Genomic DNA, 27,850 nt, shown 5'->3' with positions numbered 1-27,850 from the left:
TTTTAAATAAAAAATGAGAGAATATTTTTTTCGTCTATTGCCAGGGGTGTATATTCTGCACAAGATCCATTTTTTCCCCGGCTACAAAATTTTTATATTTAAAGAACTCTATATTTTATTCCTCCTACCACACATTTTTTTAGTTTTTTTTCATCAAAGAGGGGGGGGGGGGAGAATTGAAAAAAATGTTTTCAGTTTTCTTAATTTTTACATTTTTTTCCTCCAACCACTTATTTTTTATCCCCCCCCCCCCCCCCTGAGCAGGGGATCCCATGTAAAATATACACCCCTGTATATTGCCCTTTTCCCTTAGGATCCCTGTTAAATAGCAAATTGTTTTGCCTGTATGTTCTTCTAAACAATATTTTTTTAAATTGTTGTCATCTTTGTTTAAATGTTTAAATGTTTCTTAACATATTCTTGTTATAGAATGGGACTAGAACCTAAGGTCTTTGTCCCATTCTTTGCTGTTAGGCTTTGCTTTGTTGCTCTCTCACCCATTCTCTAAATAAGAAAAAAATAATTCAAATTTTAATTGAAAAATGTACCTAACTGTTACAGGAATCATCATGTCAAATTTGAAATCGCGAAGACTATTCTAACATGCCTAAATTAATAATTGACAACCTATCCGTTAATACGTACGTACAGACGTGTGGAATGACCCTAATCATATAAAAGCTTCGCTTCTATAAAACTATTGAGTGAACCTGAAAACAAAATCACAGTAAAGAATCACACACTAAAGTTTTAAATCAATAAGACCATTTTAACAGGTTAAATTAACAATAAGACCTATCCGTTACTTACGTACGGACCAACCTTTACTATAGAAAAGCTTCGCTTCTATAAAATCAATTAAGTGAACCTGAAAACAAAATCACAGTGAAGAACGACACACTGGGGACTACAATATTCATCCTCCCATTCCACATTCCTGACACTTGCCTGTTCAGGTTCAAAGGATCAGTACATGCTTTCATCCTTCAACTTACAAAGGGGTAGTTGCACGAAATGCATTTGAACTTAATTTGGTGAACCGCATATTCTTTCCTAGTTAATGGACTAAACTACATTTATATGGCATATATCTAAAAGAATTTTAATTTTCTACCAATTTCTAAAATATTAACACTTGAAAATCGTCTTTTTGTGATATATGCAATTTGAAAAGATGATTTTCAAGTCTTGATATTTTAAAAACTACGTGGTAGAAATTAAAATTCTTTCAAATATATGCCATATAAATGTAGTTTAACCAATTAACTAGGAAAAAACTCCCCTTTAATAGGTATGTAGCGCGAGTGTTTAAATGTTTAAAATGTCAAAAAAGTTTATAGGACGATTGAGAATGAAAACTTTTGTTTTTGAAATACCTATATATTTGGCCTGTACAACGATGTTAGTTTGATAAAGTAGTCTTGGGTTGAGATGGATCAATAGCTTTTAAAACTATGACAAAATAATATTACACAAACATGTAGATCTAACAATAAGACAAAGAACAAATTAATATTAAAGCTATAAATGAAATATTTTTTTTAATATCTCAAGATTATTTAAATTGTCTCCATTTTTAATGAATTATAGTTTTTGCATTACTGCGCTCCTTATTTACTCATATGCAAATGTGTTTCACACGACCATTGACCTAGGTATATAATGAACAGAATGTATGTAGATATTTTTCTCCATTTACTAATCCCTGCCTTGTTACATCCGAGGCGTATACAGGTTTGCATGCCACCATTGTTGGGTAATATGGTTTGTTGGGTCACAGCCTTCATCAGTCATAGAATAAGAACAAGTAGAAAAGAGTACCTCAGCGAGTTCTAAACCCTTTGAAAGATTGAACATTTTCATGAAATAATAATTTCTTTACATTACCAAGTGTACCTAAGTAAGTTAAAAGTGATTAAACTTGTAGGTATATTTTTTGTTTTTATCGTACATTAAGGTACATTTCGTTTCAGTGGAAAAATGAATGATTTCTCTAATATTTTTAAAACATGTACAACTATAAGTAATAAGTATACCTACAAATAGGGACCTTTTACTTCTGCTAGCTAATTGCTTAATGCTCTTTTGTAGCGACTTGGCTGTGTTCATATTTCCGTCACTTTTGATTGACATTCAAAGATCCAATTGAAAGTTTCTCCGTGGGTAGAGTTTTATATAGCTCATTTCCCCTCTATTCTTTTACTTTAATATCTTTTCCATTCTATAATTTGCCTGTGTTACTGGTGTTATAACTGAAACAGGAGCGGATGATATTAATCTGTGCTCTTTCTCTTTAGCTGATCTAAATAAGACAAATGATTGGGTATTTAAATGCAACCATCTCGTAATCAGTGCACAAATGGCACTCTGAGTCCGAATTTTGTTATGAAACTTGGTATGAGTAAACCTTGTTAGGTCTATTTTCCCTAAATCGAACAAAAAGTTGGAAAGGTAACGGGTAATGGCTCAGAGCAGTTTGGCCGTTTTTTTGGCCATTTCCCCACAGAAACGTCACAAGCCCTATCTACACATTATACTCTTGGCTGCTACCAGCCGTTTTCGGCCAGTTCTAGCTAGTAAGCAGCTGGTACTAGAAATTGAAAAATTGTTATTGGCAAAATCTCAACTTTTCTGGCTAAACACCCGGGTGTTTTTCGGTTTAGTGAAACCTTACATTGCAACTGTTTTTTACGTCATTAGTTAATCCGATATTAGAACTTAATGACCTCCCTTAAGATATGTAGGTAGGTACTTACTGATATTCCATTAATTCTCTGTTGTATCTCTCTTTGTCCTGATCACTTCTTTCTCTAAATTAAATAGTTACATATTAAAGTTTATTTGTTATTTAATCTTTGGATAATGAAACATTAACTTAAAATTCTGAAAGTTTTCAACCGTTATTAACGGTGGCAACGCGGAAAAAAATTAATTTTAATCTTAAATATTTTATTATTTCGAACAACTTTGCTTTTAAGTTAGTTTTGATAGCTCTAATGTTTCCAAGATAGCAAGGATGGTTGTCAAACAAGCTACCTACCCTCCCCCTCCCCCAAGATCAATGTTAAGATATATTTTAAAATAAAATGGTACGTAAAACATAACAATTATGATCTTCTGGTGCATTTTTTCGAATAATATCTTCTGCCTAAATTTTATGTTTATATTGTAATGTTCCTTTATCCAAAAATTTTCAAAACAGCTGATTAGTTGGCCTAGTAATCATTATAAATAAACCTGTTATAATTAAAATGAAACTTACTCATATTTCTTCTTTTGTTCTTCTCCAAGAACCTAAATAAATATTTCTATTTTCAAATTATATTTTTTAATCTAATTTGTTAGAAAAAAAACAAGGATGACAATACCAATAAAGAGTAGTATATGTTGTTTAATCATGTAAATCTTAACAGTAACACTGAATAATATGCTGGATGCTTATTGGTAAATGTAATCTTCACCAAATATTCAGACATCTATTTTAAATGGCAGCCGAAAAATTCATATTTCGTTTGTTTCAGACGGACGGACGGACATATCAAATTGTAAGAGCAACTACTAAAAAAAACATGTAAACCTGCCACATAGCATCTACGATGGTTTTAAGTTCTGCAAAGGTTGCGCTTGGATTTTCTGCTTTTATACTCGCCTAAATATAAAACATTTAAATACACCACGAAATCTATGTATGATGCCTGCTTGTGATAATAAGTAAAGCTGCGCATACTCTAACCATTTCTGTCGCCCACTTGACATAGCAACAGTCGTTGTTAGCCCCAAGGGGCCGAATTATTTCAGGATTTTATTTCAATATTCGAAGAAAACTTGCAATAAAACGATACGTTACATGATTTTTAAGTATTGCTGAGAACCGGTTTAATCCAGCGGTTATTAATCGGTTTGAAAGCCACACTGAAAAATATTTACCTGAGTTTCCTTGAAGAACATAGCAAAGGCTGACAATGGTTGAGATGGCTGGACCAGATCTTTGGCAACAACCTGAAATTGTAAATTACTAGTATACTCAAATTCAATTATGTCAAATGTACCTTTATGTCAAGTGTACCTTTATTTCAAGTGTACCTTTATGTGAAGTGTACCTTTATGTGAAGTGTACCTTTATGTCAAGTGTACCTTTATGTAAAATGTATCTTTATGTCAAATGTACCTTTATGTGAAGTGTACCTTTATGTCAAATGTATTATGTAAAGTGTACTTTTATGTTGAATGTACCTTTATGTCAAATGTAACTTTATACAAAGTGTACCTTTATTTGAAATTACTTTATGTGAAACGTTTTTATGTGAAGTGTCCTTTATTTCTAATGATACTGTAGGTTAAATGATTTTATGTCAAATATTACTGATACAAATACATATCATATAATATAAAGCAGAAATTTTTTTTTGTTTGAAGCTAAAGATTTCGGATGCTACTGGTCCGATAACAATATACCTTTCAATTAAGCTTTATAATTGTCTTTGGATGGATTAAGCCTATTTTCCTACCGGGCCTTAACCACCCTACCCTAGAGGCTAGGGGCGTAGCCGCTAATAATATAATAAACTACTTATCAGTAGTTACCATACGAACTAAAATGTAGCTATAAATTCTAATAAAAAGGAAATAAAGATGACAACATCCATAAGTAGTATAGAGAAGCATAAAAAACATGGATTGGCATATGAACAAAGTGAAGCAAACAAATGTTGTGCGGTACCCTTAAGGCATAGACGTCCAAAGTGGGGAGTTTAAAGAAGTGTTTACCCCCCATAAAAAAGCATGGACGTTCTTGCTTTGGAGTACGTTTTTTCAACTATACCTGAGGCCGTTCCATAGAAAGTTGGTTGGTTACTGTAAATGCTTCGTCTAAACAATGGATTTTAACTTAGAAAGGTTTGAATTAATTGTAGATTTCAGTATAAACTAAATTAGTAGCGCAGCTACTCTATATATATATAGGGTGTTTCCATACGTGAGAACGTTTGCTGAGAAATAAGGTTTCGTAATTTTATATTTTTAAGTGTTTTTTTTCGGGTACAGGTAGTCCCTTTCGATACATCGCCTCTTAAGGGGCTTTTTAACATATTTTCACAGTAGCCTTTGTTAGGTTATTTTAGTTTGGGTGAATGCCCGGGGGCCCGCAGGATTAGAGCCCTCCGCAGGGGCTCTTATTAGGATAAAAGCTACTGTGAAAATACGACGACACCCCCTTTAAATGGTGATGTCACGAAAGGGACTATTCCCATTTTATCTTCAATTTTCCTAGTGGAAAATACTGTATTACGATGGTATACATGATTTTTAGGTATAGCTGAGAACTGGTTCTAATCCAGCAGATATCGATCGGATTCGAAGCCACACTGGTAAATACATTTTGTTTCACATGAACTTTGTGCATTATGAAAACCCTTTTCATTCAAAACTTAATTGCTTAGACTTTCAAAAATGTTTCCAGTTTAGCTTGAAGCCGATTAATATCCGCAGGATTAGAAACGGTTCTTATCATTTCTGATAACTCATGTATAACATCGTATTACAATTTTGCAAGAATATTTTTAAAAATCTTTTAACAGTTTTGTTAGCCTGGGCTTTCGGCAACTCGGACTAACATAACTGATATTAATCTTAAAATTATTCATTTCAATATCCGTTAAATGCTGTCTAATTAAATGAGATAAATAACTATCATTGTTTCTGGATTGTTCTCGTATGCCATTAACTTTAATACTCTTACCTGTCGACATTTTTTATATATTTCTAAAATATTTCTTTTACTTCTCAACAATTCATTCTGGAAATTTTCAAATCTGAAATAATCTAAATAATATTTACACCATTAAGATATAACAATAATAATAATAACTGAACACATTATAATTTCAGTTTCATAACATGTCATTTTTATTTGTATAATGTAAACAATAAGGTATCAGTTTAATATAATTACAATATTTTGATATATAAATAGATTCTTTTTTAGAACAAGTTACATACTAACAACAACTTCAGATCTTTTTGAAGATTCTATAAAAATAGTTTAAGTTTGAGATTATTTAACAGATATTTAAAAATGGATGGATTTTTTAAACACATATAAGGCTTTTAGTTTTTAACAAGGACGGTAATTTTCACAGATTTGTCACATCTGAGTATTCATTACATTTTAATGGCAAAGATTAGTTTAAGAACTAAAAACTTTTACAAAGGGGCTTAAAATACTGATGTTTTGAGTTCTATATTGGAATATAATTAAAAATAGATTGCCAACGGATAATATATAAATCACTGGATGGAATGATTTAAGATTAAATGGGATAACAAATGAGTTTAAGCTGACAATGTTTATGTCATGTTAATAAGCTGCTTTCCATTATTGTATATTAGGAAAATTGATGTAGTTTTTATTTGTAAAAAATAGAGAAATACTTTTAAAATGCATTATGTGGAGTATGAAAGCTTTAAATTATTGAAGTTAAAATATTTTATAAAAAGTTATCTTGACTAAATGCTGTTACTTTTAAATAAACAAAAGTAAATTAATTTGATTTGAGACATGGAGAGTATTACTGTAAAAACAAGCACTGTTATAGTTTCTTTAATTAAAAATATTTATAATAGTACAACCTAATTTATTTACATTATAACAACCTTAAAATATTTAAGACTCAGTATTTATATAATATTTATGTATAAGAAAAGAATAGTATTCACATGTATGATAGCAATTTCAACCTTAAAATTAATTTTGGTTTGATTTTTTGTACTGCATTTCAGTGGAAAAGCAATTCCTAATGTCTTAAAATCATTAAAATTACAGTAGACTGAAGTCATAAAATGATTAATTTTACTGCAATTATGATTTTAAAATACATTAGGAATGGCTAATTATTTATAAGTGCATCACTAGTATGTATAATAAGTATATTGTATAATAACCAACAAATATAGGAAATATATTGATAGATTTTGAAGACACTAGATTTCAAAAGATAGCGATTTAATAAAACAAATATCTAAATTAAGAATTTGGATGTCAATTACTTTTTAATAATTGAAAGAAGGTCTAGAAGAAGCTCATATAACTCCTAAATGATTAAACATAATCATACCGTTATTATTATTATTGATTGTTTGTGTGGCAGTAGTTTCATTCACTTCATCATTTTCTCCAATAGTATTACATCCAACATCAGAACTTGGAGTGTATCTTTTCAAGTATTGGTCAGTCTGTATGCCTGTATCCACACACGTTTCTGGCGTCTGACAAACTGCGTCGGATAATTCATTATCCGAAATTCTATCCCAGTTATTTCGTGGATTTTTTATCCGTTGTGTTTGTGGATTTTTCTTGTATAATTTTCCTCCCAATTCTAATTCAGTGTGAACTCCTTTAGTATCGTGCCAGTAATCATGTTTTAATTGTCGAATGCTTTTTGTGTTTGATATTAGTCTTGCCGTTTTAATGCTGCTGCTTCGTTCAATTCGCCATTGTTCCACATTTGGGTCATTATGGTTGTTGTTTTCAACAGCAAATTCATTCTCATCAAAAGCTATCATAGTATTGCTGAGAACATTGTTGTTTGTCACATAGATATCTGAATTTTCAGCTTCTATCACGGCCGGGGAGTTGGTATTATCGCGCATACAAATTTCAATTTCATGCCAAATATTGCCCAAGTTATCGGGGGAATGTGATGGGGACCGACAAACTGAACTGCGGTCATTGCCGGATGGAAATATAGGCGACAACATCAAGGCTTTGTAACAGTCTTCATTTTGTTCAATTTTATGGTTATTATTGCTGTAAAAGCTATTAGTTTTTGTCACCGTTTTTGTTAACGGAGTAGATTGACAGATATTTTGATATATAGCATCTGAATTTAATCTTTGATTTTTAATAGGTTTCGGATAGGAAGATAAAGTTGGAATGATAGAAACAGAGTTGCGGCGTTCCTCAGGGCGCATTAGCGGGGGCAACGGTTCAGCATAATCCTCGTCGTGTTCGCTTAGCTGAATAACGGGAATAGGGCCGGATGCATAGTGCACCTGCCATTCACCATTATCATTCCCGTTAGGTGAATATAGCCCACTTCTGGCCGTTGTTGAGGAACTGCTGCTTTGTTGCGAAGGAATGCTGTTGGTAAGCCGTGCATAATGATGTCCTTGTGGATTGTTATTGTAAATATATTCTTGACTTCGAGATTTTGTTATTTGCGGTGTTGGATTATTTGAAGTATTGTACATCAGATGATTAGGCGTGTTAGCCCGTGAATTGTTGCAAGAATAGAAGTGGTGCTCATTTATTGTATCTGAAGAATGAACAGGTGCATGTTGATTATGTGAGGGTGCAGGTAGTCTAGGTGCTGGAGAGCTAGTGCTGGCAGAAAGAGTTGAACCTGGCTGGAGGGAGGGGCCGTTTATCTGTGAGGTTAATATATAAATAAGTGATTATTGTTTTTTTTAACAAGTACAGAGTTTCTTTCTATAGCAGGGATAAAACAATGACAGATAAATCAATATATATCCCCAATTATGATAAACAAAATTCCAATATTTTGTTGAACTTGTTCTACGATCTTAATCAAGTAAAAAAAATATCACTTAATTATATTTTCCTTGGGTTGAATCCTAGCCAGGTTTGGTTGCCATCAGGTTGGAGCATGTCTGATCAGAGGTATCAGAGAGGAGGGTGGGCCAGCCTAGATGCATAGGATAGTTAGTATGATAGATAGTTAGGATAGATAGATAGTTTGGTTGCTATCAGGTTGGAGCATGTATGATCAGAGGTATCAAACAAAGTATCCGGGCCCAACCCTATTATTTACGTATGCAATTTGATAATTTTGACTTTTATAAGATTACTTGCTACACCTTCATATGTTATAATTGAGACGGCCCCCATTTTTTATGGTACATTTCAGGTTAATATCGACACACTAGAATTCAAAATTTTGTAAAAATCTTTAAAATTGACTTGGTACAAAAGCTTTAAAAACAGGCCTTTTAAACTTTAAAAACTTTGCAGTGCTTGTACCATAGCAATTTTTGCATTACAGAAAAAATATTTTGCATGGGTCATTTTTTTTTTGCATAAATCAACCATAAAATTTTAACAAAATTTTTCTAGGACGGTACACTGTAATGTTTATAAAGCTAAGAATGGCCAAAATATCTTTGTAACATTTATTAATACAATTCAAACTTTTAAGACACAAAATGAGTAGTTGGAAAAACGCTTTTACAGTATGGCTTTGAAACCGATTAGTATCCACTGGGTTAGAACCGGTTCTCAGCCGTACTGAAAAATAATGTATCGTATCGTAAACAATTTTCAACAAATAGTAAAATGAAAAATCTAACTATAATAGTAATAACAGTTGTGTTACCCTGACCCTTCGATCCCTAGAGGTTAAAAAAAACTCGTTTTAACATTATAATTTTAATTTTAAATATCCACGGAAAGCTGTCTATAAAACGATGCGATAAATATCTATACCTGTCTTAAGAAAGGATGGTGTAATAATTCTGCCGCACTTGTCCTTTGGGCTGGATCTCTCACCAACATTTTGTAAAGGAAACCTAAATTGTTCATATATAAAAAATTGGGCTTGCACTCAATCTGAAATGTTGTGACGGTGGTAAAATTAAAGGTTTAACTTTCTTTTAGAGTGTGGAGGGGAGGGGGATCTAATATATTTCTAAATATTCTCCCCTATCCCCTATTTCTAATTTTAATGCATTCCTATTGACTATTTTTTTCCTATTTTAAGATATAAAAATTAGTTTAAGCTTACCTATTATTTTTAAGTATTTAAAAGTTAATTACCTTGAAGTTGAGGGGAAACCTTTTGATTCTTGAGCCTAGGGGGAGGCATGTCACGTATCCTTCGCATTGCCTGAAATTAAATATTTATTTATCTTAAAGACAATAAAAAAAGAAAGTGTATTTTCATAAGGTTCAAAATTGGTTTTTATTCAGCGTAAAAGAATCGACGGATATAGCAGCTAATAAAAATTCCGTACACTGACAATACGTAGCGCAGCAATGATCAGTTAATAATAGATTAGAACAAAAAAAAGTTGTCCGTAATGCGCTAATATTCTATGAGTCTTATTGCATATTAAGTAAAAGAAATGTTAAAACGATTATTGGTTATATTGAGTGTCATTTTTTCTATTGGAGATCTTTTAGTTTACGGACTGCATTAACATAATTTAAGAGTAGCTGCGGTGCGCACTATTATTGAAATGGAGCATAACATTTTATATTTACCTGTAATGGAGGTTCATTAAAGAAAGGGGGTTCTCCATCCACCATTTCAATGACCATAATTCCCAGGGACCAAATATCTACCTCGGGACCGTACGGCAGCCGAGAAATAACCTAAACAATAGCAGTATTAGGTATATTTAGTACATTTTCTCGTATTAATTCGAATCCGGTGGATAGGAACCGGTTCTCATCCATACGAAAAAACTATGTCTAGCATCGTATTATATCCAGCTTTCTACGAATATATCCGCAGAAAGCGGTTTATAATACGTTGAAATAAATAACTATTCTACATTTTATAAATTCAAAAATAGAAACAATTGAACAATGATATTTTAAAAATCAAGTATAGATTTGTATTAAAGAAAAATCAAGGAACCTTTTATCACGAAACCTTTCTCACGTATCTTTACGTATATTTATGTTTCGTAGCATGACTGACAGACTTATGGATGCTTTAAGAAATCTTTATGAAAAATCACAGCTATCTATCTTGAAAAAGTGAAAAATTTCCCCTTTAGAGTTACGGACTTACTAACTGATGGACGGACAGACAAAGTGAACTATAGGATAGCTTTGCTACTAAAAACTTAAAAACTCACCTCTGGACTCATCCAATAAGGAGTACCAACCAAAGATTTACGTTTTGGCAACTCTGCTGACACCTAAAATATCAGGGTTGACAAATAAGGAGAAACTTAATTTATAAAAATCAATTAGGACCACGATAGTCATAACAGAGAGGTCGGATTTTGTACCTAGGGTCCATATTTTGTTATGGTATAGGGCTTAAATTCTTTAACTTTTTCCATATAGCCAGTATTCGTCGTTTTTTAGATAGATACAATTTCTTTAAAAATCAGAACGTCGAATAGTTATTATATTTGAACTTGTTAATGTCTTATATATTTTGCACAATATCATATAAAATTCATATAAGCATAATCCTAGCAATAAGAAAGTTGGAAGCCCCACTAGAATGTGGAAAATACAATCGCAATTTTATTTTGTAATCTTTACAAGAATTCTTCTAAATGTTAAGTAGATTGGTCATTGAATTTATTTGCATTTTGCAGCATTTAAAAAGATGTTAATATTGTATCAAACGCAAATAAAATGTGCCACTATACTAGCTGCTTCGCTCCTGGCATTTAGGGACTCTGAATTTGAAGAGCTAGGAAAAGGTAAAAAAATAGCCTAAAACCGCCAAGACTTAAATCCGGAAAAAAACCTACAAAAAAATAAAACAATTAACATATTTTGACAAAAAACACAAAATATTTTGGCTTAAAAAATAACTTAAAATTTTTTAACTTTTTAAATCTTTCTATCAATTTATCTGTCTTTATGTTTATCTATCTATTCATCTGTCTTTACCTGGGCACAGAAACCAAAATCTGAAAGTTTAACATTTCCATCCGCTGATAAAAGGATTGAATCCGACTTTATGTCTCGATGAATAACACCCTGAAATACAAAAAATTATTCAATATATAAGAATTTATATTTTCTAAATATTAGGATACTTTTATTTGTATGTGTGTGAGAAAATAATAATATTTCCTTCTTTATATACTAGCGTCACCGCGGTAGAGGCCTCTAGGGACAAATAAAAGTGAGGTTGAGGGGGGGGGGGGGGCGGGAAAGATATAATTCGACCCTGTATTTTTATTCAATTTCATAAGCGATAAGTATTTCTTTCTGTGGGTGATTTTCCTTGGAGAGGCGATATAGGTAATTTACTTCAACACAGTTATAAACCTTCTTTGCACCTAGAAGAAGATTTACTATAAAGAAGAACCATGTCGGTCCAGCGATAAGCGAGATCTACAGACAGACAGAAAAACATCCAGTTACTTTTATTTGAATAGCTTTTAGCTTTTACTTCATAATATGATTATGATTCTATGTCTAAATCTCCAAATAGACAGTAATCAAATAGTAAAATTCGCAGTATTGCCTGGAAACCGATTAATATGCGCTGAATTAGGACCTAATCTCAGCCATACTGAATAATCATGAATAGCATTGTATAATAGGCAAATAATAGTAGCCCGTGCATTCGGCTCCTACGGGCTACCAAAACTGGCTTAGATCTTATAATTTTTTTTAATATCGGCAGAAAACTGTCTTTAATACGATGCGATAAATAAGAATTCTAACCTGTGAATGAAGATAAGCTAGTGCTCTGAGACACATTTTACTCACTGTGGCAATTTGTTCCTCGGACATCCTAGAACAAATACTGCTACAGCAAGATAGATAATTGAATTATAAATAAATGAACTAAGTAATTTCCAGGGATATATCTAACTAAAATTTATTTCTTTGGTTGTTTTAGACTCTGGGTATTGCAACGTAAATTTTTTATTTTGTCTAACTTTACAACTTTGAATTTACTGCACAGAAAAAAAAAGTTGTGCTGAAAACATCAGCTGATATTATAATCCAGAAAATTTTGCAAAATTGTACCAAAAACACCAAAGATATGCATGGGAAAATATTTGAAAAATCCGCAAAAATATACAGATCCTAAAATCCTTTAGAATGATTGAAAATTTAATTTAAACTAGGGGGGAGGGGGAAGAAACATTTTATGTAGCAGGGAAAAAAATAATCTTATGCAGATTTTTTTTTATAAAACTAACCTTGCAATTTTCGAGTAACTTTTTAAAGCAAGTCAATAACAAAAAATTTTGTACAGAAATAATGCTACTTATGAATGTTGTTACCCACAGAGGACTAATACATACCTAACATTAGTGACAATATCTGTGAGTGCTCCTCCTTCCAAGTATTCCATTACAACCCACAGTTCATCCTAAATCAAATATTAACTTACACCAAAAGATTCTGAAATTTTTCAGTTTTAAACTGGGATATTTATTTAGAATACCTACCTAACAATTTAAAAAATGAAAGGGGTAGTTTCACGAAATGCATTTGAACTTAATTTAGTGAACCGCATATTTTTTCTTAGTTAATGGGGTAAACTACATTTAAATAGCATATATTTGAAATAAATTCAATTTTCTACCACGTAGCTTTTAAAATATCAAGACCTGAAAATTGTCTTTTTGTGATATATGCAATTTAAAAAGACGATTTTCAAGTCTTGATATTTCAAAAACTATGTGGTAGAAAATTGAAATTTTTTCAAATATATGCCATAAAAATGTAGATTAACCATTTAACCAGGATAAAATATGTGGTTCACTAAATTAAGTTCAAATGCATTTCGTGAAACTACCCCTTTTATGTTAAAAATCAATTTACATATAGCCATTAATAATTAACAAAAATAGTCTGTTAAGACATATTTTTAAAAGCGAAAGAAAATAGGAATGTAAATATTACTGCTACTTAGGTAAAGTTTTTTTTATAAAAACATTATTTCCTTTATTGGTTTTAAAACTTTCGGTAGGTAGTTTAATAAGATTTTGATTAGTTGGTGTAAAGTAGCAATTTGCAAACTTTTCAACCAATAATATTAATCTAAAGCATGGATAACCTAATAGTCAATAGAAATGTTTCATCCTTAAGATTTCTGTGTGTTACTTTTAGAAATGCCGAAATATTGTATTGAAGCAGACACGGTAAAAAAAACACTAATAGCCCAGTTATTATATCTTTTTAATGTCTTCTTTGCTACTACTTTATAAAAAAAAAGAATGCACTGACCTCAACTAAATAGCTGTCGTACATTTCTACAATATTCGGATGATGGTAATCTCTCATAATCACAACCTAAACAAGATTAATCTTAAATAAAAATATTATTTGGATCTTACATCAGATTTCCATGTTCTCTCTAACAAAGTGAAACTCACACAACAGGCTAAAATAACGATAACCCCCTATCGACTAATTTTCCAAATCCCATCCCCTCCTATTGGATGACCAAACTGACCAATAAATAAGTTCCATCTCCGCATTGCTTAGCAACCTGAATTGACAATTTTTCCCCTGTCATAATATCCACGTATATTCTACATCCAATGTTTAAAACAAACTCCTTTTTAATTTAACTGGGAAGATGACGTCTAAAGAGTACAAGAATTATTTTAGATATGACAAGCTTGAAAAGGGAAAGAGGTTTTTAAAAGCATGCATATAATGTTAGGTATTCTGTTACATTTTTTATATAAAAATTTTCCTAGCAGTAGTAAATAATTTTTACCTCATTAAATAACAATTCTCGTCTCTGCTGTTTTCTTAGATCCATTCTTTTTACAGCAACCTTAAAAATAATTTTTATTTTAATCTTTTTCAAGAATTTAAAATGTACTTTAAGAATGATTTAAAGATTTTTATGAACAATCCCTTGATTGGATCAATAGTAACACAGTAAAGAAACAATCTTACCAAATTATTATAGTGTTCATATCTTGGTAAAAAGGGGAAATTTTTAAAATCATTACATTCATAAAGTCAGCTCTATTGAGCAGAATTTCAAAGAAAAAACTTTGATGGGGAAATTATATTATCCAAACATTCCGTCCCTTGTATTATGGTAATGAATCATATCACAGTGCAGCAAATGTATGTTTTTTTGGACATTTTAACTATGTTTACTAAAAGCTTTATAAATCGATCAATTCTTGGGATAAATCAATGCATAATACCAATTTAGATTCGCCAACGCATTGAGAAAACAGTAGATCCCTTTTTTGGCTTAGTTAATTATGAATTTTATTATTTTTTCAACGTCAAAACATAGCCTTAAATTAATAATAAACTTTTGTTTAAGGTTACCCTTTTAATAAAATAACAGGATCTGTGTACGTCAGTGTGTACTGTCTGATCTCTCTAATCACTGAACTGATATTATCATCCTTTACAATGTAGCTTCTCATAGATCCTGGGAAGGTTTATAACTATTTGGGGGGGGGGGGGGGGGGGGAGGAAACACCCTCACAAGAGAAATCGCCCCTAGAAAAAAAATACTCATCAACCCAAACGAATTTTTTTTCTTCAGATTTTATTTTTAAAAACTAAAATAAAAATGGGATTGGTTTAATTCATTCCCCCCCCCCCCCCACTATCTTAAGTGCCACTAGAGGCCTCCATGGGGCGTAGCCGCTATACTAGTTATAAATATAACAGAATGGTTGTCTAAGAAACATTGTAGTCTAGTCTAGTGGTTTGAACCACAACTGTTCTTCAACAGGGGATTGTCAGTAGGTCTATCTATCCCTAAAATATTAGCAGTAAAACAATTATACTTCGTTGTTTGATGACAGATTTTAAAACTTTAAATGCTTAAGCTTATTAACTTAAAATTATCTTATGAGTCTCTATATAGAAGTGTCAAAGTTTATTAATAAAAGGGATTTATTAATAAACTTCCCAGGGAATGAATTTCTTTTACTGTCTGGTACTTATAGACTTTATCATTCTTGCTAATTAATATGCAATACATTAAATATATTTATAAACCTAAAATTAAATGTTAACAACCCTTTATAAATAAGCCAAGAAATTGTTTGCCTGGCTGTATAAAGATATATTGCCAAATGCTCATGCAGCTTCTTAATGTCAGGCGAAAGTTTTAAAATAATTTATGTATACTGCTTCACCCTACCAAGATAAACCCCCTTGAAAAAAAAACCTTTTACCCCAATGCAAGTTTTAAATTTAAAACAAAATCTAAGGAGAAGTCGTGACTTGAATGATAAAACATAACTGAGAATATCCATATGTAGAAAGCAATAAAAATATTAAAGAATTGGACAAACAGACGAACAAGTGAGTTACAGTGTAGATGAGCCTTAAAAATCTACGATCTATACACATACACAACTAAAGAGATTAATTTTACCATTATGTCCATGATATAACATTAAATCTAAAGAAGCAAAGAAATAGTATTTTTTACAGAGAATTTCCATGACTCTCTTAGCATTCTTGACGAACAAAGTGAGTTATATAAATGATGCTTATATAATTGTTATGGGAAATGTTCAAACAAAGATCAATTTTCTATCTTAAATAGCACCTAAGAAAAATATTTGACATTTGAAATTATAAGATTATCTTCGCTACTACGAATGTTAATAAGTATATTAGGTATATTGAAAACAAAACTTTTTCTTCAAATCTTTGCGGGGATAATCACCCTTCCCCTTCAATAGAGGGGCCTAAAAAATTTCCTTTTGTATTTTCATTGTTCTTGTATAAAGAAATATGGTTATATATGTTTGTTTTTCTTTGCTACGCTATATATAACAGTTAATATAAATTAACGAATGCTTTGAAAAGGTCAAATATTACACACTTTCTCACTAAGTAGCAGGGTGGGGAAAAACCCAGGGTTTTTTAAAAAAGCCCAACCCAACCCGTAAAAACCCTTAAAACCCTGGGTTTTATTGGGTTTTTTCGGGTTTTATTGGTTTTTTTCATTTAGGAGTCAAATACATTTGATATATTGATGAAATATTAATGTTTATGTTGTTGTAGGTAAAAGGTAAGCAAGATTTCACAATAAACAAGATAGATAATGATAAAAACTGGCATTTCGATCAATTATAAACATTCTATTAAGGGGGAAGGGAGGTTAAAAGCTTCAAAACATGGAACCTCCTCCTCTATTCCTAAGCTGTCAACACCCCCCTTCCCCTCCCAGAAATTATTAAGGTATTCCCCTTTTTACATCCCCTTAATAAAACCCTCTGCACGCCACTGTAACTATTTCCTTTCATAAATTGTTATGTTTTAGTTTAAAAATCAATTATGATTATGTAATTTACACAATTTATATATCATCAATTTAGTAGCAAAGCATTTTCTGAAATTAAGTTTTGAGAGAAAGTAATTTCATAAACATTTGAACAATAAGTAGAGCATCATTTTTATAAGGGGGGGGGGGGGGTTAATGCAACCATCTCGTAATCAATGATTAAATAGCACTTAGAATTCGAATTTCGATCTGAAATTTTTCATGAGTAATCCTTGGTAGGTCTATTTTCCCTAAATCGAACATAAAGTTGGAAAAAGTAACGGCTGGTGGCTCAGCCGTTTAGCCGTTTTTTGCCTATTTTGAGGGCAAATTCATCATTAATTACGTAGGAACTTTTTAAAACATATTTTGGTTTAATTCATGTTAAATGATAGCAATAACCATTTTTAAAATTTCTAGTACCTACAGCAACTAGCTAGAACCGTTTTTGAGCGACAAAAAGTATTATGTGGAGATATGTTTTGTGACTAATTTGCTCTTAAGATAGTCGAAAAATTGCAAAACATCTGAGCTGCCAGCCGTTAGCCATTACTTTTCCAACTTTTTGTTCGATTTAGGAAAAATAGACTTACTTACTTACTTACTTACAGCCATATTATCCAACAGGGGGACTTAGGCTGTTCACGAATCTTCGCCAAGATGTTCTGACTTGTGCCAAGGCTTCAATCTCCTCCCAGGTTTTGTCTAGCTCTCTGAGTTCAGATGTGAGCTTGCGTCTCCAGGTAAGCTTTGGTGCACCACGCCGCCTGGAGCCTTCTAGTTCCCAGGTCAAAGCTTCTCTTTGTACCTCGGTTATAGGTCGCCGCAGAGTATGTCCTATCCATCTATATTTTCTTTTCTTAATTTGCATATGTACGGGGGGTTGTTTGGTAAGGTTCCAGAGGTCAGTATTAGAAATAATTTGTGGATAAAATATCTTTAATATTCTTCTGAGACAGGTATTTATAAAAACTTGTATTTTTGATTCTAGTTTCTTAGTAAGACTCCAGCTTTCGGATCCATATAATAGAATAGACTTAACATTTGAGTTAAATATTTTGATTTTTGTATTTGTTCTGATGTGTGTTGATCTCCATATTTTAGTAAGCATTCCAAATGCATTTCTGGCTTTCTTTAGTCTGCTGTTTACATCTTCTTCAGTTCCACCTTCTTTGTTGACAATGCTTCCTAGATATGTGAAGCTGTTTACAGCTTCAATTTCCTCATTATCCAACAGAACAGGTGTGTTGTCGTCAATGTTAATTCTTAAAATCTTAGTTTTAGCTGCATTGATTAGTAATCCTACTGCTTCTGATCTATCTTTGATTTCGTTGGTTTTGTCTTGAATCTTGTTAACTGAGTCAGAGATTACTGCTAGATCATCGGCAAAATCTAGGTCATCCAGTTCTTCATCTCCAGCCCAAGGAAAGCCATTTCCAGTATTGCAATATTTTAGAATGAAATCTATTGCAAGGAGGAATAGAAATGGTGACAATAGACAGCCTTGTCTAACTCCTGTTAGTACAATAAAAGAGTTAGAGAGCTTGCCTTTGAAGAGAACTTTAACATTTTGATTATCATACATGCATTTAATTATATCAATAATCTTTCTGGGGACACCATAGAAGGCCAGTATTTTCCATAAGGTGTTCCTGTCCAAGCTATCAAACGCCTTTTGGTAGTCAACAAAGTTAATAATACAGGGTTTTCTCATTTCTAAGCATTGTTCAATAATAACTCTTAGTGTTACTATTTGGTCTGAGCAAGATCTTCCTGACCTGAATCCTGCTTGGTTTTTCCTTAGTTTTTGGTCAATAGCAGATTTTAATCTTTCTAGCAGTATTTTGCTAAGCACTTTGCCAGGAGCTGACAGAAGCATTATGCCTCTGTGATTATCGCAGATGGATAGATCACCTTTTTTAGGAAGGACAGTAAGATGTCCATCTTTCCAGTCTTGAGGGATCTCGTTTTTCTCCCAAATTTTCTTGAGAAGTACTTCTATTGCATCTGCAGAAACCTCTTGGCTGGCTTTCATGGCTTCTGCTGGTATATCATCAGGACCAGCTGCTTTACCATTTTTTTGAGAGCTAATTGATTTAAGGATTTCTTCTTTTGTAGGTGCAGCCACATTCACAGCAAGGTCTTCATCGATATCAGGGATATTGATATTACCTACTGGAGTGGGCCGATTCAGAACATTATTAAAATGTTCAACCCATCTGGCTTGCTGTTCTTCAAAGGATGAGAGAGTATTTCCTTCTTTATCCTTTATGAGAGGGGTGGAGGATGCTTTCTTATTGATAAGCTTTTTAGTGATCTTGTAGACTTCTTTTGAATCATTTCTTGCTGCGGCACTTTCAGCCTTGGTAGCAAGTGCATCAATGTAGTCCCGTTTATCACTTCTGACACTTTTTTTGATTCTTTTTGACAGGATTCTGTAGGATTCTTTGAGCTCCAAGCTGTCAGAGTTGCAGAGTTTTAACTTTAACTCTTTTCTCTGTTCAATAAGATTCAGACTATTAACTGAAAGCCATTCTTCCTCCTCTCTTTTTTTCTTACCCAAAACATCTATGCATACTTCATTGTAGGATTTTTTGATGTACTCCCATGTTGTTTCAACAGTATCTAAGTTGTTGGTAGAGTTTTCATCATCTTCGTCATCTGTATCTATGTTATTTGTCAGAATTGCAAATTTATTTGTAAGTTTCAATGTAAATTCATGGTTGACTTCAGGATTGACTAGTTTATTTAAATTGTACTTCTCTCTGTAGGAATTTTCATTTCTCATAAATTTAAGTTTTAGCTGTATTTTTGCTATGACTAGGTTATGGTCTGAGTTACAATCAGCACCTCTCTTAGTTCTTACATCTAAAAGAGATCTTCTGAATTTCTTGGAAATACAGATATGGTCAATTTGGTTCCTAACTCTGTCACCAGGTGATGTCCATGTATATTTATGGACTGTTTTGTGAGGAAAAAAATAGACTTACCAAGGATTATTCATGCAAAATTTCAGATCAAAATTCGAATTCTAAGTGCCATTTAATCATTGATTACGAGATGGTTGCATTACCCCCCCCCCCCTTACTTCATATTTTTTTTACGTTTTTTAGGTAAAATTTGCTTTAAAATGTTATTAGATCCTAGTCTTTGAGTAAATAGAGGTTTAATTTATAAATTTTAACGTGAAATTTCAATGTTTTTTCAAAAACCCAAAAAACCTTGGGTTTTTTTTCAATGGTTTTTTTTTAAAAACCCTGGGTGGGTTTTTTTGGGTGGGTTTTTTGTATGCCCACCCTGCTAAGTAGGGACTGTATAAAAATGTGAATATACGAAAAAAAGCCTCTTGGGTAAATATTAGACCCACTTTTTTATCATTATTATAACCTTGCTAAATTATAAATGTATGTGGGAAGGTTACCCAAGCGGCTTTTTTTGAGAAATAACCTAAACAACATAAAATAAATGTAAAAATGAAACGTATGAAAAAACAATCATTTTAGAAAAAATGCCTTTAATTCAACATAATGATATAAAAAATATATCTTTTTTAGGTTTTTTATCTAGTATTAACATTGCCATTACTGATTTTAACAATAAAAGGCGACTAGAAAAATTATTTATATGTTAAAACATTGCTCAATTGACATACGGTCAAAATCTTCAAATTCCTTGAATTTAGATAATTTATTGTTTAGGTAGCCAACTTCAACGAGCTGGTACTCAGTCAATTTTAAATATTTTCTAAAAATTTCAATTGCTAGTTTCATCATTATGCTCATATTATATATTAATTAAAAGATAGAGTTCAAATTCGATAGCTAAAAATTTTGAAATGTCCAGCTTTGCTGCACTGTGCATATGTAACTTAATACAAACAAAACTCTTCGTCTGATTAGAATTTCTATAAAGATGTACGGATTGAATTGTAGATTGTCCATCTAGGTTAGGTAATAATAAATCTATTATATATTTATTACCTATCAATTATTCCATAATAAATAATGTATAAATTGCGTGACAATTTCTAACCTGATTTCTAGTAGAATGTTCATTAGCTATGCAGACTATACCAGTTGAACCCTCTCCAATTTTTATAAAATTCTCAAGGTTATTCCTATAAAAAATATTTATTAGTGACTATATTTAAAACGAGAATCATAATAAAAGGATAATGCTACAAGCAATTAAACTGATGTAAATTCAGTTAATAGTCTAAATCCACATCCCATGATAAATTTTACATTCGGTTAAATAGTTTTAATGTTACTACCAGTGACGTGTGCACAAGGTTTTTTCGGTGGGCGTCTATATTTGGTAAAAAAAGGGATCTTTCCAATTTTAATCTTAAGGGGAGTGGTAACACTCCCATTATGCAAGTATATGTTTCCCAGGTACCTAACATCTAAACCCTTACCTAGGATCCCCCGCTGACACGACCATTTGCAGAGCTGCTCTGAACTGTTCATGGGATAGACTAGTTGGTTGCTGCTGAGGATTTACTAAGCCACGCCCATCATCCTCCATCCCCTTCTCAGACGTAGGACTCATTGAGGATTTAGGTGGGGAAACTTTGGGGGGTGGAGCTGGGGGCGAAGGTAGGGGTTGGTCATCATCATCCCCTGTTTGATCTCCTGAATCATCATCAAGTTGATTGTGGCCACCCAAATGATTTTGTCCACCAGGTAAATGATTGTTTTGAAAGTTGTTGACATGATTAGGTTTTGGGGCAATGGGCGGAGCCATTCCTGGCCCGTCAACAAATTCTCTATGATGACCTCCTTGATGGTGGTCCATATATTCTCTTTGCTGTTGTGGATGACCCATGCCTTCCTGCCTCAGCTGCTGGGGATGACCCATACCGTGCTGAGGGTGTCCCATGCCATCCTGCTGTCTATGTTGTTGTGGGTGTCCCATGCCTTCCTGTGGCCTAAGCTGCTGTGAATGTGTCATGCCATCCTGCAGTCTGTGCTGCTGTGGATGACCCATGCCGTCCGGCCTATGCTGCGGTTGACCGCCAGGATATCTAGGGCCGTTAGTCATAGGCTCTGGTTGCTGATGGTTGTTAAATTGATGTTGGTTCATCATTTCTTCATGTGGACTAATATAACCTTGACAATTAAATTTTATATCATTAAACATGAAAGAATACTTGTTAAACATAAAAGAAAAATAAATTTTCTTACTAAAATTAAAAATATTCTAAAAACTATATCATTCTAGAATACCTTGAGGGTGTTTTTGATATCCACCGCCGGGCGGCTGTTGCACACCAGGATGTGGCGGTAACGGTTGTTGCTGCGAAAAGGGCGGGAATTCATTTTGTTGTGGTGGGTAACGGTTTCCTCCGGGTGGAGGAGGTGGTGGCATATTCGAGGGATGCCGTGACATTCGGGGGTTGGGACCTACTCCAGGTGGTGGCCCCTGGGGTCGGGAGTGGGGTGCGGAAGAGGTGGGGATGCGGGGATCCATATTCATTCGGTGCATCCTAAATTAATATTGTAATCATTGATAGATTTATATCAAATAAATAAAAAAGAACAAATCTTTAAGAAATAGTCACAAATTCATTACTGAACAACTAAATCTTTCAAGCATTGCAAATTGTAATATTCATGAAAAAAAATACAAATTAAACAAAATTACGCAATATTTCAGTCTTTGATTCTTACCTATTCATCATTTCTTCCCTTTCTCTTTGCGCCGCTTCTTCCCTTTGTTGTGCGGCATAATCTGCGGGACCCGCACCTTCCCGCTGTTGTTCTCTTTGTTGCGCAGCTAGAGCCTCTGCCCGCGCCATGTTTGCGGCTCTTACGGCGACTGGATCATAACCAGGAACACCGCCTTAATTTAAAATTATTATATTTCTAAAATTAAAAATATTTACCTTGGTAAATTAAATAAATAACTGTTTTCATTCATTGGTAATGGTTTAGTAAGTAAACTACTTAACTTAAATTTCTTAGAGTAGAGTCTATCCATAAAAAAAATGAAAGACAATACTTGATGATTTTCTGTCATTCTATGCTTTGGAGTTAGTTACATTCATTAGTGGTTTAAAGTAAGATGATGATTATAATATCCAACTTACGACTGCAATAATAAAAGTTCCTACATACTAATTGGTTAATCTCATTAGTAAACATAAGAAAATTGTAGTCAACAATACATTTATTTTTTTACGTTACTACCTGGAACACCATGTTCATCTTGTTGTCCAGGTGATAACTGTCCCCTGTATTGGTCCATTCCTGGTTTAGAACCTATAATATTTAGATAAATAGATAACTGTCCCCTTTATTGGTCTATTCCTTGTTTAAATAGAAAGATAATTGTCCCATTAGTTTGTTTACATCCTATTACACAACTAGGTATGTAATTGTCAGTGTTCTGGAGCCGGAGCCGGGAGCCGGGAGCAGCAACATTTTTGGTGGAGCCGGAGCCGTATTTTTCGTTAAAAACGGCTCCGGCTCCGGACTAGCTAAAAATGATTTTTTAAAGTAATATTATAATTTGGCAACGGTCTATTTCCATATAATAAACTGAAAAACTATTGTTACTTAACAAATAGACACACATCCTTCTACTTTTATATAGCTTTAATCAAATAAAAGCAAAATATTTTATATTATTTATTTTATTTTATCAAATTCAATAATGAAAAAAAATTGATATATTAATTTTAAGGTAGGAGCCGGAGCCGGAGCTGGAGCCGGAGCCGGAGCCGGAGCCGCATCAAAATTATACGGCTCCGGCACCCTGGTAATTGTACATAATCTTTATGTAGTAAAAAATCAAAAGTTGTTAGGTAGGTAAAAAAAAGTAGAAGAAATTTTTTTTCTTTTATTAAATATCCATATGTCTGGATTTATTTTACCTGGGCCATTGGGAATATTGTTGCGGCCTCTCTGACTAGAACCATCAGAACTGGAGCCGTGGGACCTGTTGGAATGTGGGCCAGCTGGGGTTGTCATGTTAGAGTGAGGTCCTGCCGGGGTTGTCAGGTTCGAATGTGGACCAGGAGGAATTTGATGCGAATTGTTATACTGAAAAATATTAGGTAGTTTGTATGTAATTTGAATATTAATTGCGTTAATTTTTTTTCTAGGGTGATTTCTCTTGAGAGGTGAAGGTGATATCCTTCTCCAAAATATAAGTTATAAACCTTTCCAGGACCTATGGAAAGCTTCACTGTAAAGGAGAACAATATCGGTTAAGTAGGGTCAGAGATCCTTCGTTACAGACAGACAGATATTTATTCTGTAACTTTTATTTAATAGTATTAATATAAATTCTTATCTAATCAAGTTGTTAATTCAAATACTTTATAAAACATACCTAGTGCTTTTGATTTTTTTTCTGTATAAAATATAAGTAGGTAATATTCCGACTTCTAAAAAATCTTTAGACTACAATATTTAAATGTGATTGTAATAACATAAGAAGATAACAAGTATTATTTTTGATTGGCAGAAATGTTTAAGTATGGTTTATGTAGTAAATGTTACATGGTAGTTCTTGAAATCTTGAACGTCCAAACACTTTAGGTAGTTATCAGATATAAACAAATATGAATTACCTGGATATTGCCATATTGAGGAGAATAATGTCTATTCTGTTGAGGACCACTCCCATAAATATTATTTGTGGGAGGTGCTCCGTGGGGTGGGTAAGGCGGGCCCTGATGTTGCTGGTTAGGAAACCTTTGTGAGGCTACAGAGTTGGGGCGACTGTGTAGGGGCGGGGGCTGTAGTTGTTGTTGGTGAGGAGGTGGAGGCCCAAGTCTGTTTTGCTGAGGGGGGCCACCAGGGTAACCCATCTATTTTTAAATTTGCTTGTTTATTTAGTTTTTCAATGAATTGATGAATAAATACAAACTTAAAAGACCAAGATTTTCTAGGATTATAATATATCATTTATTTTTGAACTGAAATAGCCATGCAGACATTGAATTTTAATAAAATAAAAAAATCTCTTTAACATCTCAAGATTTACGAGAAGCTTCCTTAAAATAGAGATCAATCGAATCATTCATTAGCGAGAGATCTTCTATATCTCGTCAACTTTATATTATAGTAAAAATTAGTGGTGGGAATCCGGATCCGGAATCCGCCCAATTTTCGGCCTATTTTGGAATCCGAATCCGGAATCCGTTTTTTATAGCGGATTCCGGATTCTAAATTGGTAGGCTAAAATTACCGTCTTGAGTTTTTTCTTACAACTTCCTCTAAAATTTTTTTGTACATTACAAATTTTAATAATTACTAATGTTATGTAAATGTTTAACACTTTAAACAAATCAAGGCTTCAACCAAGTAACATAGTGTTAAATTAATGAAAAAAGCTATCCCTCTGTGACGGACGGCCTTTTAAAATACTGCTAGAATCCGGAATCCGAATCCGGCCCAAAAATTCGACGGATTCCCATCCCTAGTAAAAATACAAAGTAGATTAAATTCAAATGAGATATAAATAAGCATTCCTGAATTTGTTCATGACTATTGTATATGTGTCCCGTCTTCATCTCATTATTATTGTTATTGTGTTGTTGGTGGTTGGGTGGATATTGGCTTCCTGGTCGGTAACCTACAATAATATTGGTTAAAGCTTAAGGGAAAGCTCAAATTTCCTATTCAAACATAAACTAATAAATGAAAAAGTATAGATGTATAACACAGTCAACTACTAGGTGGGGGCCTTTTTCGTCTGCTAGTAAATAGTTTTCTGCTCTTTTGTAGCGACTTGGCTCTAATAATATTTCTGACGCTATTGGCTTATATTCAAAGACCCCATGGGTAGAGTTTTATATAGATCGTGCCCCCACTATTCTTTTACTTTAATCATAGACTAAAGTCAAAATTAAGAGTACAGCTACATCAGAACTTAGATCCGTATGTACGCAACCTGTTTCATTAATATCGTTGAGATGACTATAATATTATCTCTTTAAGGTAGCTATCAGAAGTACATTGGTACTTAAACAGGCGTGCTTTTAGAAGTTTTAAATTATTTTCTATATACTTTTATTCTTAAAAAAATATCATTGAGAATTCAAAAATCATTTGTTTCTTTACCTGGGCCGTTAGGTGGTGGTGGCGGCGGATGTCCTTCATGTTCGCCGTTGCCATTATATTCATCTACAGGTGGAAGATTGTTGAACTCCCGCCGTAATTGTCTCACGGGTTGACCGGGACTCGAGGATCTGAGAGAATTTGATCTGACAACACTACCAGCTCTTGAACCACCATCCCTCTGTCCAAGTTTTATATCCAACATATCTAAATACAATTTTTATACTAGATTTAGAATATACAATTTATATTTGCACTTGACAATTGTAACATTCCTAATATTTATTTTCTCAACAAAAAATAAAATTGAGGCAATTGCTAAAAATATAATTAAGTTTGTCTTGGAAATTTCAATGTGTCTAGGTAATTTGGATAAAAATTACAAAAATCGTCAGATAATAGCAGTTTTCAGCAGTTCCAACACCATTTCTTCTTAGATCCACTTATCATCTCAGTTAAGCAATTGTCATACTTACTTTTAGTTCTGTAACTCTTTTATGTTATAGTTTATTTGTGTTTTGGGTTTGTTTACAAAAATCAATGATTTGTATAGGAATTTGAATGGTAAATGTAATGAAAATGTATAGGTACATAGAATATATAAACAAATTTCTATTGTTTTCACTTAATCTCAAGTGTTGAAATAAATGTATGTAACTTGATATCAATATGCATTTTCTTTATACAAATAATTCTGCATTACATTAATAATTAACATGTAATCAGTGTTTCGGAGCCAGAGCCGGGAGCAGCAACATTTTTGGTGGAGCCGGATCCGGAGCTGTATTTTTTGTTAAAAACGGTTCGGCTCCGGATTAGCTAAAAATGATTTTTTAAAGTAATATTATAATTTGGCAACGGTCTATTTCCATATAATAAACTGAAAAACTATTGTTACTTAACAAATACACACATCCTTCTACTTTTATATAGCTTTAATCAAATAAAAGCAAAATATTTTATATTATTTATTTTATTTTATCCAATTCAATAATGAAAAAAAATTGATATATTAATTTTAAGGTAGGAGCCGGAGCCGGAGCTGGAGCCGTATTTCCAGATCAAAATTAAACGGCTCCGACACTCTGCATGTAATATATATAATTCATTACAAAAGTAAGAGAAATAACACTCAATGATTTTTCAATAATGGGCTATTTTAGATATATTTATTAAACCTACCTGTCGGGGTAAATGAGTTTGGGTCTACCACAGGATGGGGGCGGTGAGGCGAGTTGGCCCCCGCCTCGTCTTTCACAATACTGGCCCATTGTAACGGCAAGCCAACAAACTTATTGCTCGAAGTGTCAAAACCTGGACGTGTCATTTATGTCATTAAATTCATAAATTTTCTTAAATTATTAGGTATACTTTTAACAGAACCAGAATTCCTTGTAACTGCTAATAGACCTTTTAATGCACATTCTTTATACTATCGACTAGTTTTTAGTCCCTGCTTGAATTTGTATCCAATCCATGACCTATCCATCCAACTGGGCTTTCCTAATTTTTTGAACTTTTTAAAACCTGCCTAGCCTAAGAATACAATTTTCAAAACCGTTTTTTGTCTCCTTAGTGGGAAAAGGCAAAACTATTAGACTTAAATGACACATTCCTGTATGAACTCTGTGTTGAAAATTTGTTGGTGCAGAAATAACTGGCTTTTTCTTCTTTTTTGCAAACATTTTGTGATTCACTTCTACACTTCTGATTTTATTGTCTCTTTACATTTGGAAGATCTTTTTGTGAAAATTACATTTTGAAAGTTTCTGAAACAAAAATATG

The 27,850-nt window shown here is 32.9% G+C and overlaps 3 protein-coding genes across 3 annotated transcripts; all 3 read right to left on the bottom strand.

Moving 5' to 3' along the window:
* Positions 1–289: 289 nt before the first annotated feature.
* On the bottom strand, positions 290–5,822 carry LOC145328891 (uncharacterized). The gene is made up of 10 exons (XM_080172828.1): positions 5,738–5,822; positions 4,823–4,869; positions 3,928–3,999; positions 3,578–3,649; positions 3,263–3,294; positions 2,757–2,810; positions 2,233–2,302; positions 1,710–1,781; positions 869–948; positions 290–504 (listed from the first exon to the last, which is right to left on the bottom strand). Exons 1-10 carry the CDS (start codon positions 5,745–5,747, stop codon positions 471–473), a joined length of 543 nt encoding a protein of 180 aa, XP_080028954.1. The 5' UTR covers positions 5,748–5,822; the 3' UTR covers positions 290–470.
* On the bottom strand, positions 5,810–8,420 carry LOC145328890 (uncharacterized). The gene is made up of 2 exons (XM_080172827.1): positions 6,874–8,420; positions 5,810–6,766 (listed from the first exon to the last, which is right to left on the bottom strand). The coding sequence occupies exon 1, from the start codon at positions 8,245–8,247 to the stop codon at positions 7,078–7,080; it is 1,170 nt and encodes a 389-aa protein (XP_080028953.1). The 5' UTR covers positions 8,248–8,420; the 3' UTR covers positions 5,810–6,766; positions 6,874–7,077.
* Positions 5,810–27,850, bottom strand: LOC145328889 (uncharacterized). Its single transcript, XM_080172826.1, has 21 exons — positions 27,684–27,850; positions 27,248–27,382; positions 26,069–26,272; positions 25,479–25,580; positions 24,574–24,815; positions 23,872–24,040; positions 23,186–23,257; positions 22,667–22,838; positions 22,223–22,482; positions 21,412–22,105; positions 21,027–21,111; positions 14,457–14,516; positions 13,958–14,023; positions 13,030–13,097; positions 12,440–12,509; positions 11,654–11,743; positions 10,879–10,941; positions 10,277–10,387; positions 9,830–9,899; positions 9,500–9,582; positions 5,810–8,702 (listed from the first exon to the last, which is right to left on the bottom strand). The coding sequence occupies exons 1-21, from the start codon at positions 27,748–27,750 to the stop codon at positions 8,652–8,654; spliced, it is 2,934 nt and encodes a 977-aa protein (XP_080028952.1). The 5' UTR covers positions 27,751–27,850; the 3' UTR covers positions 5,810–8,651.

This window comes from Acartia tonsa, chromosome 9 (genome assembly GCF_053477335.1).
Source record: "Acartia tonsa isolate MP-2025a chromosome 9, ASM5347733v1, whole genome shotgun sequence".
Taxonomy (NCBI): domain Eukaryota; kingdom Metazoa; phylum Arthropoda; class Copepoda; order Calanoida; family Acartiidae; genus Acartia; species Acartia tonsa.
The sequence above is the reverse complement of the archived record's forward strand: the minus strand, read 5'-3'. Positions and strand labels throughout refer to the sequence as shown.

Excerpts from the sequence above, each read along its gene's own strand:
- LOC145328891 (XM_080172828.1), bottom strand. Across the intron at positions 4,000-4,822 it reads TTTCTATGGAACGGCCTCAG|GTTGTTGCCAAAGATCTGGT; the intron begins GTATAGTTGAAA and ends TTACAATTTCAG. Across the intron at positions 505-868 it reads CACTGTGATTTTGTTTTCAG|AGAATGGGTGAGAGAGCAAC; the intron begins GTTCACTTAATT and ends TTTCTTATTTAG.
- LOC145328890 (XM_080172827.1), bottom strand. The coding sequence starts at position 8,247 with ATGTACAATACTTCAAATAATCCAACACCGCAAATAACAAAATCTCGA.
- LOC145328889 (XM_080172826.1), bottom strand. The coding sequence starts at position 27,750 with ATGTTTGCAAAAAAGAAGAAAAAGCCAGTTATTTCTGCACCAACAAAT. Across the intron at positions 21,112-21,411 it reads GTGTCAGCGGGGGATCCTAG|GAATAACCTTGAGAATTTTA; the intron begins GTAAGGGTTTAG and ends TATTTTTTATAG. Across the intron at positions 13,098-13,957 it reads ACGACAGCTATTTAGTTGAG|GATGAACTGTGGGTTGTAAT; the intron begins GTCAGTGCATTC and ends TATTTGATTTAG.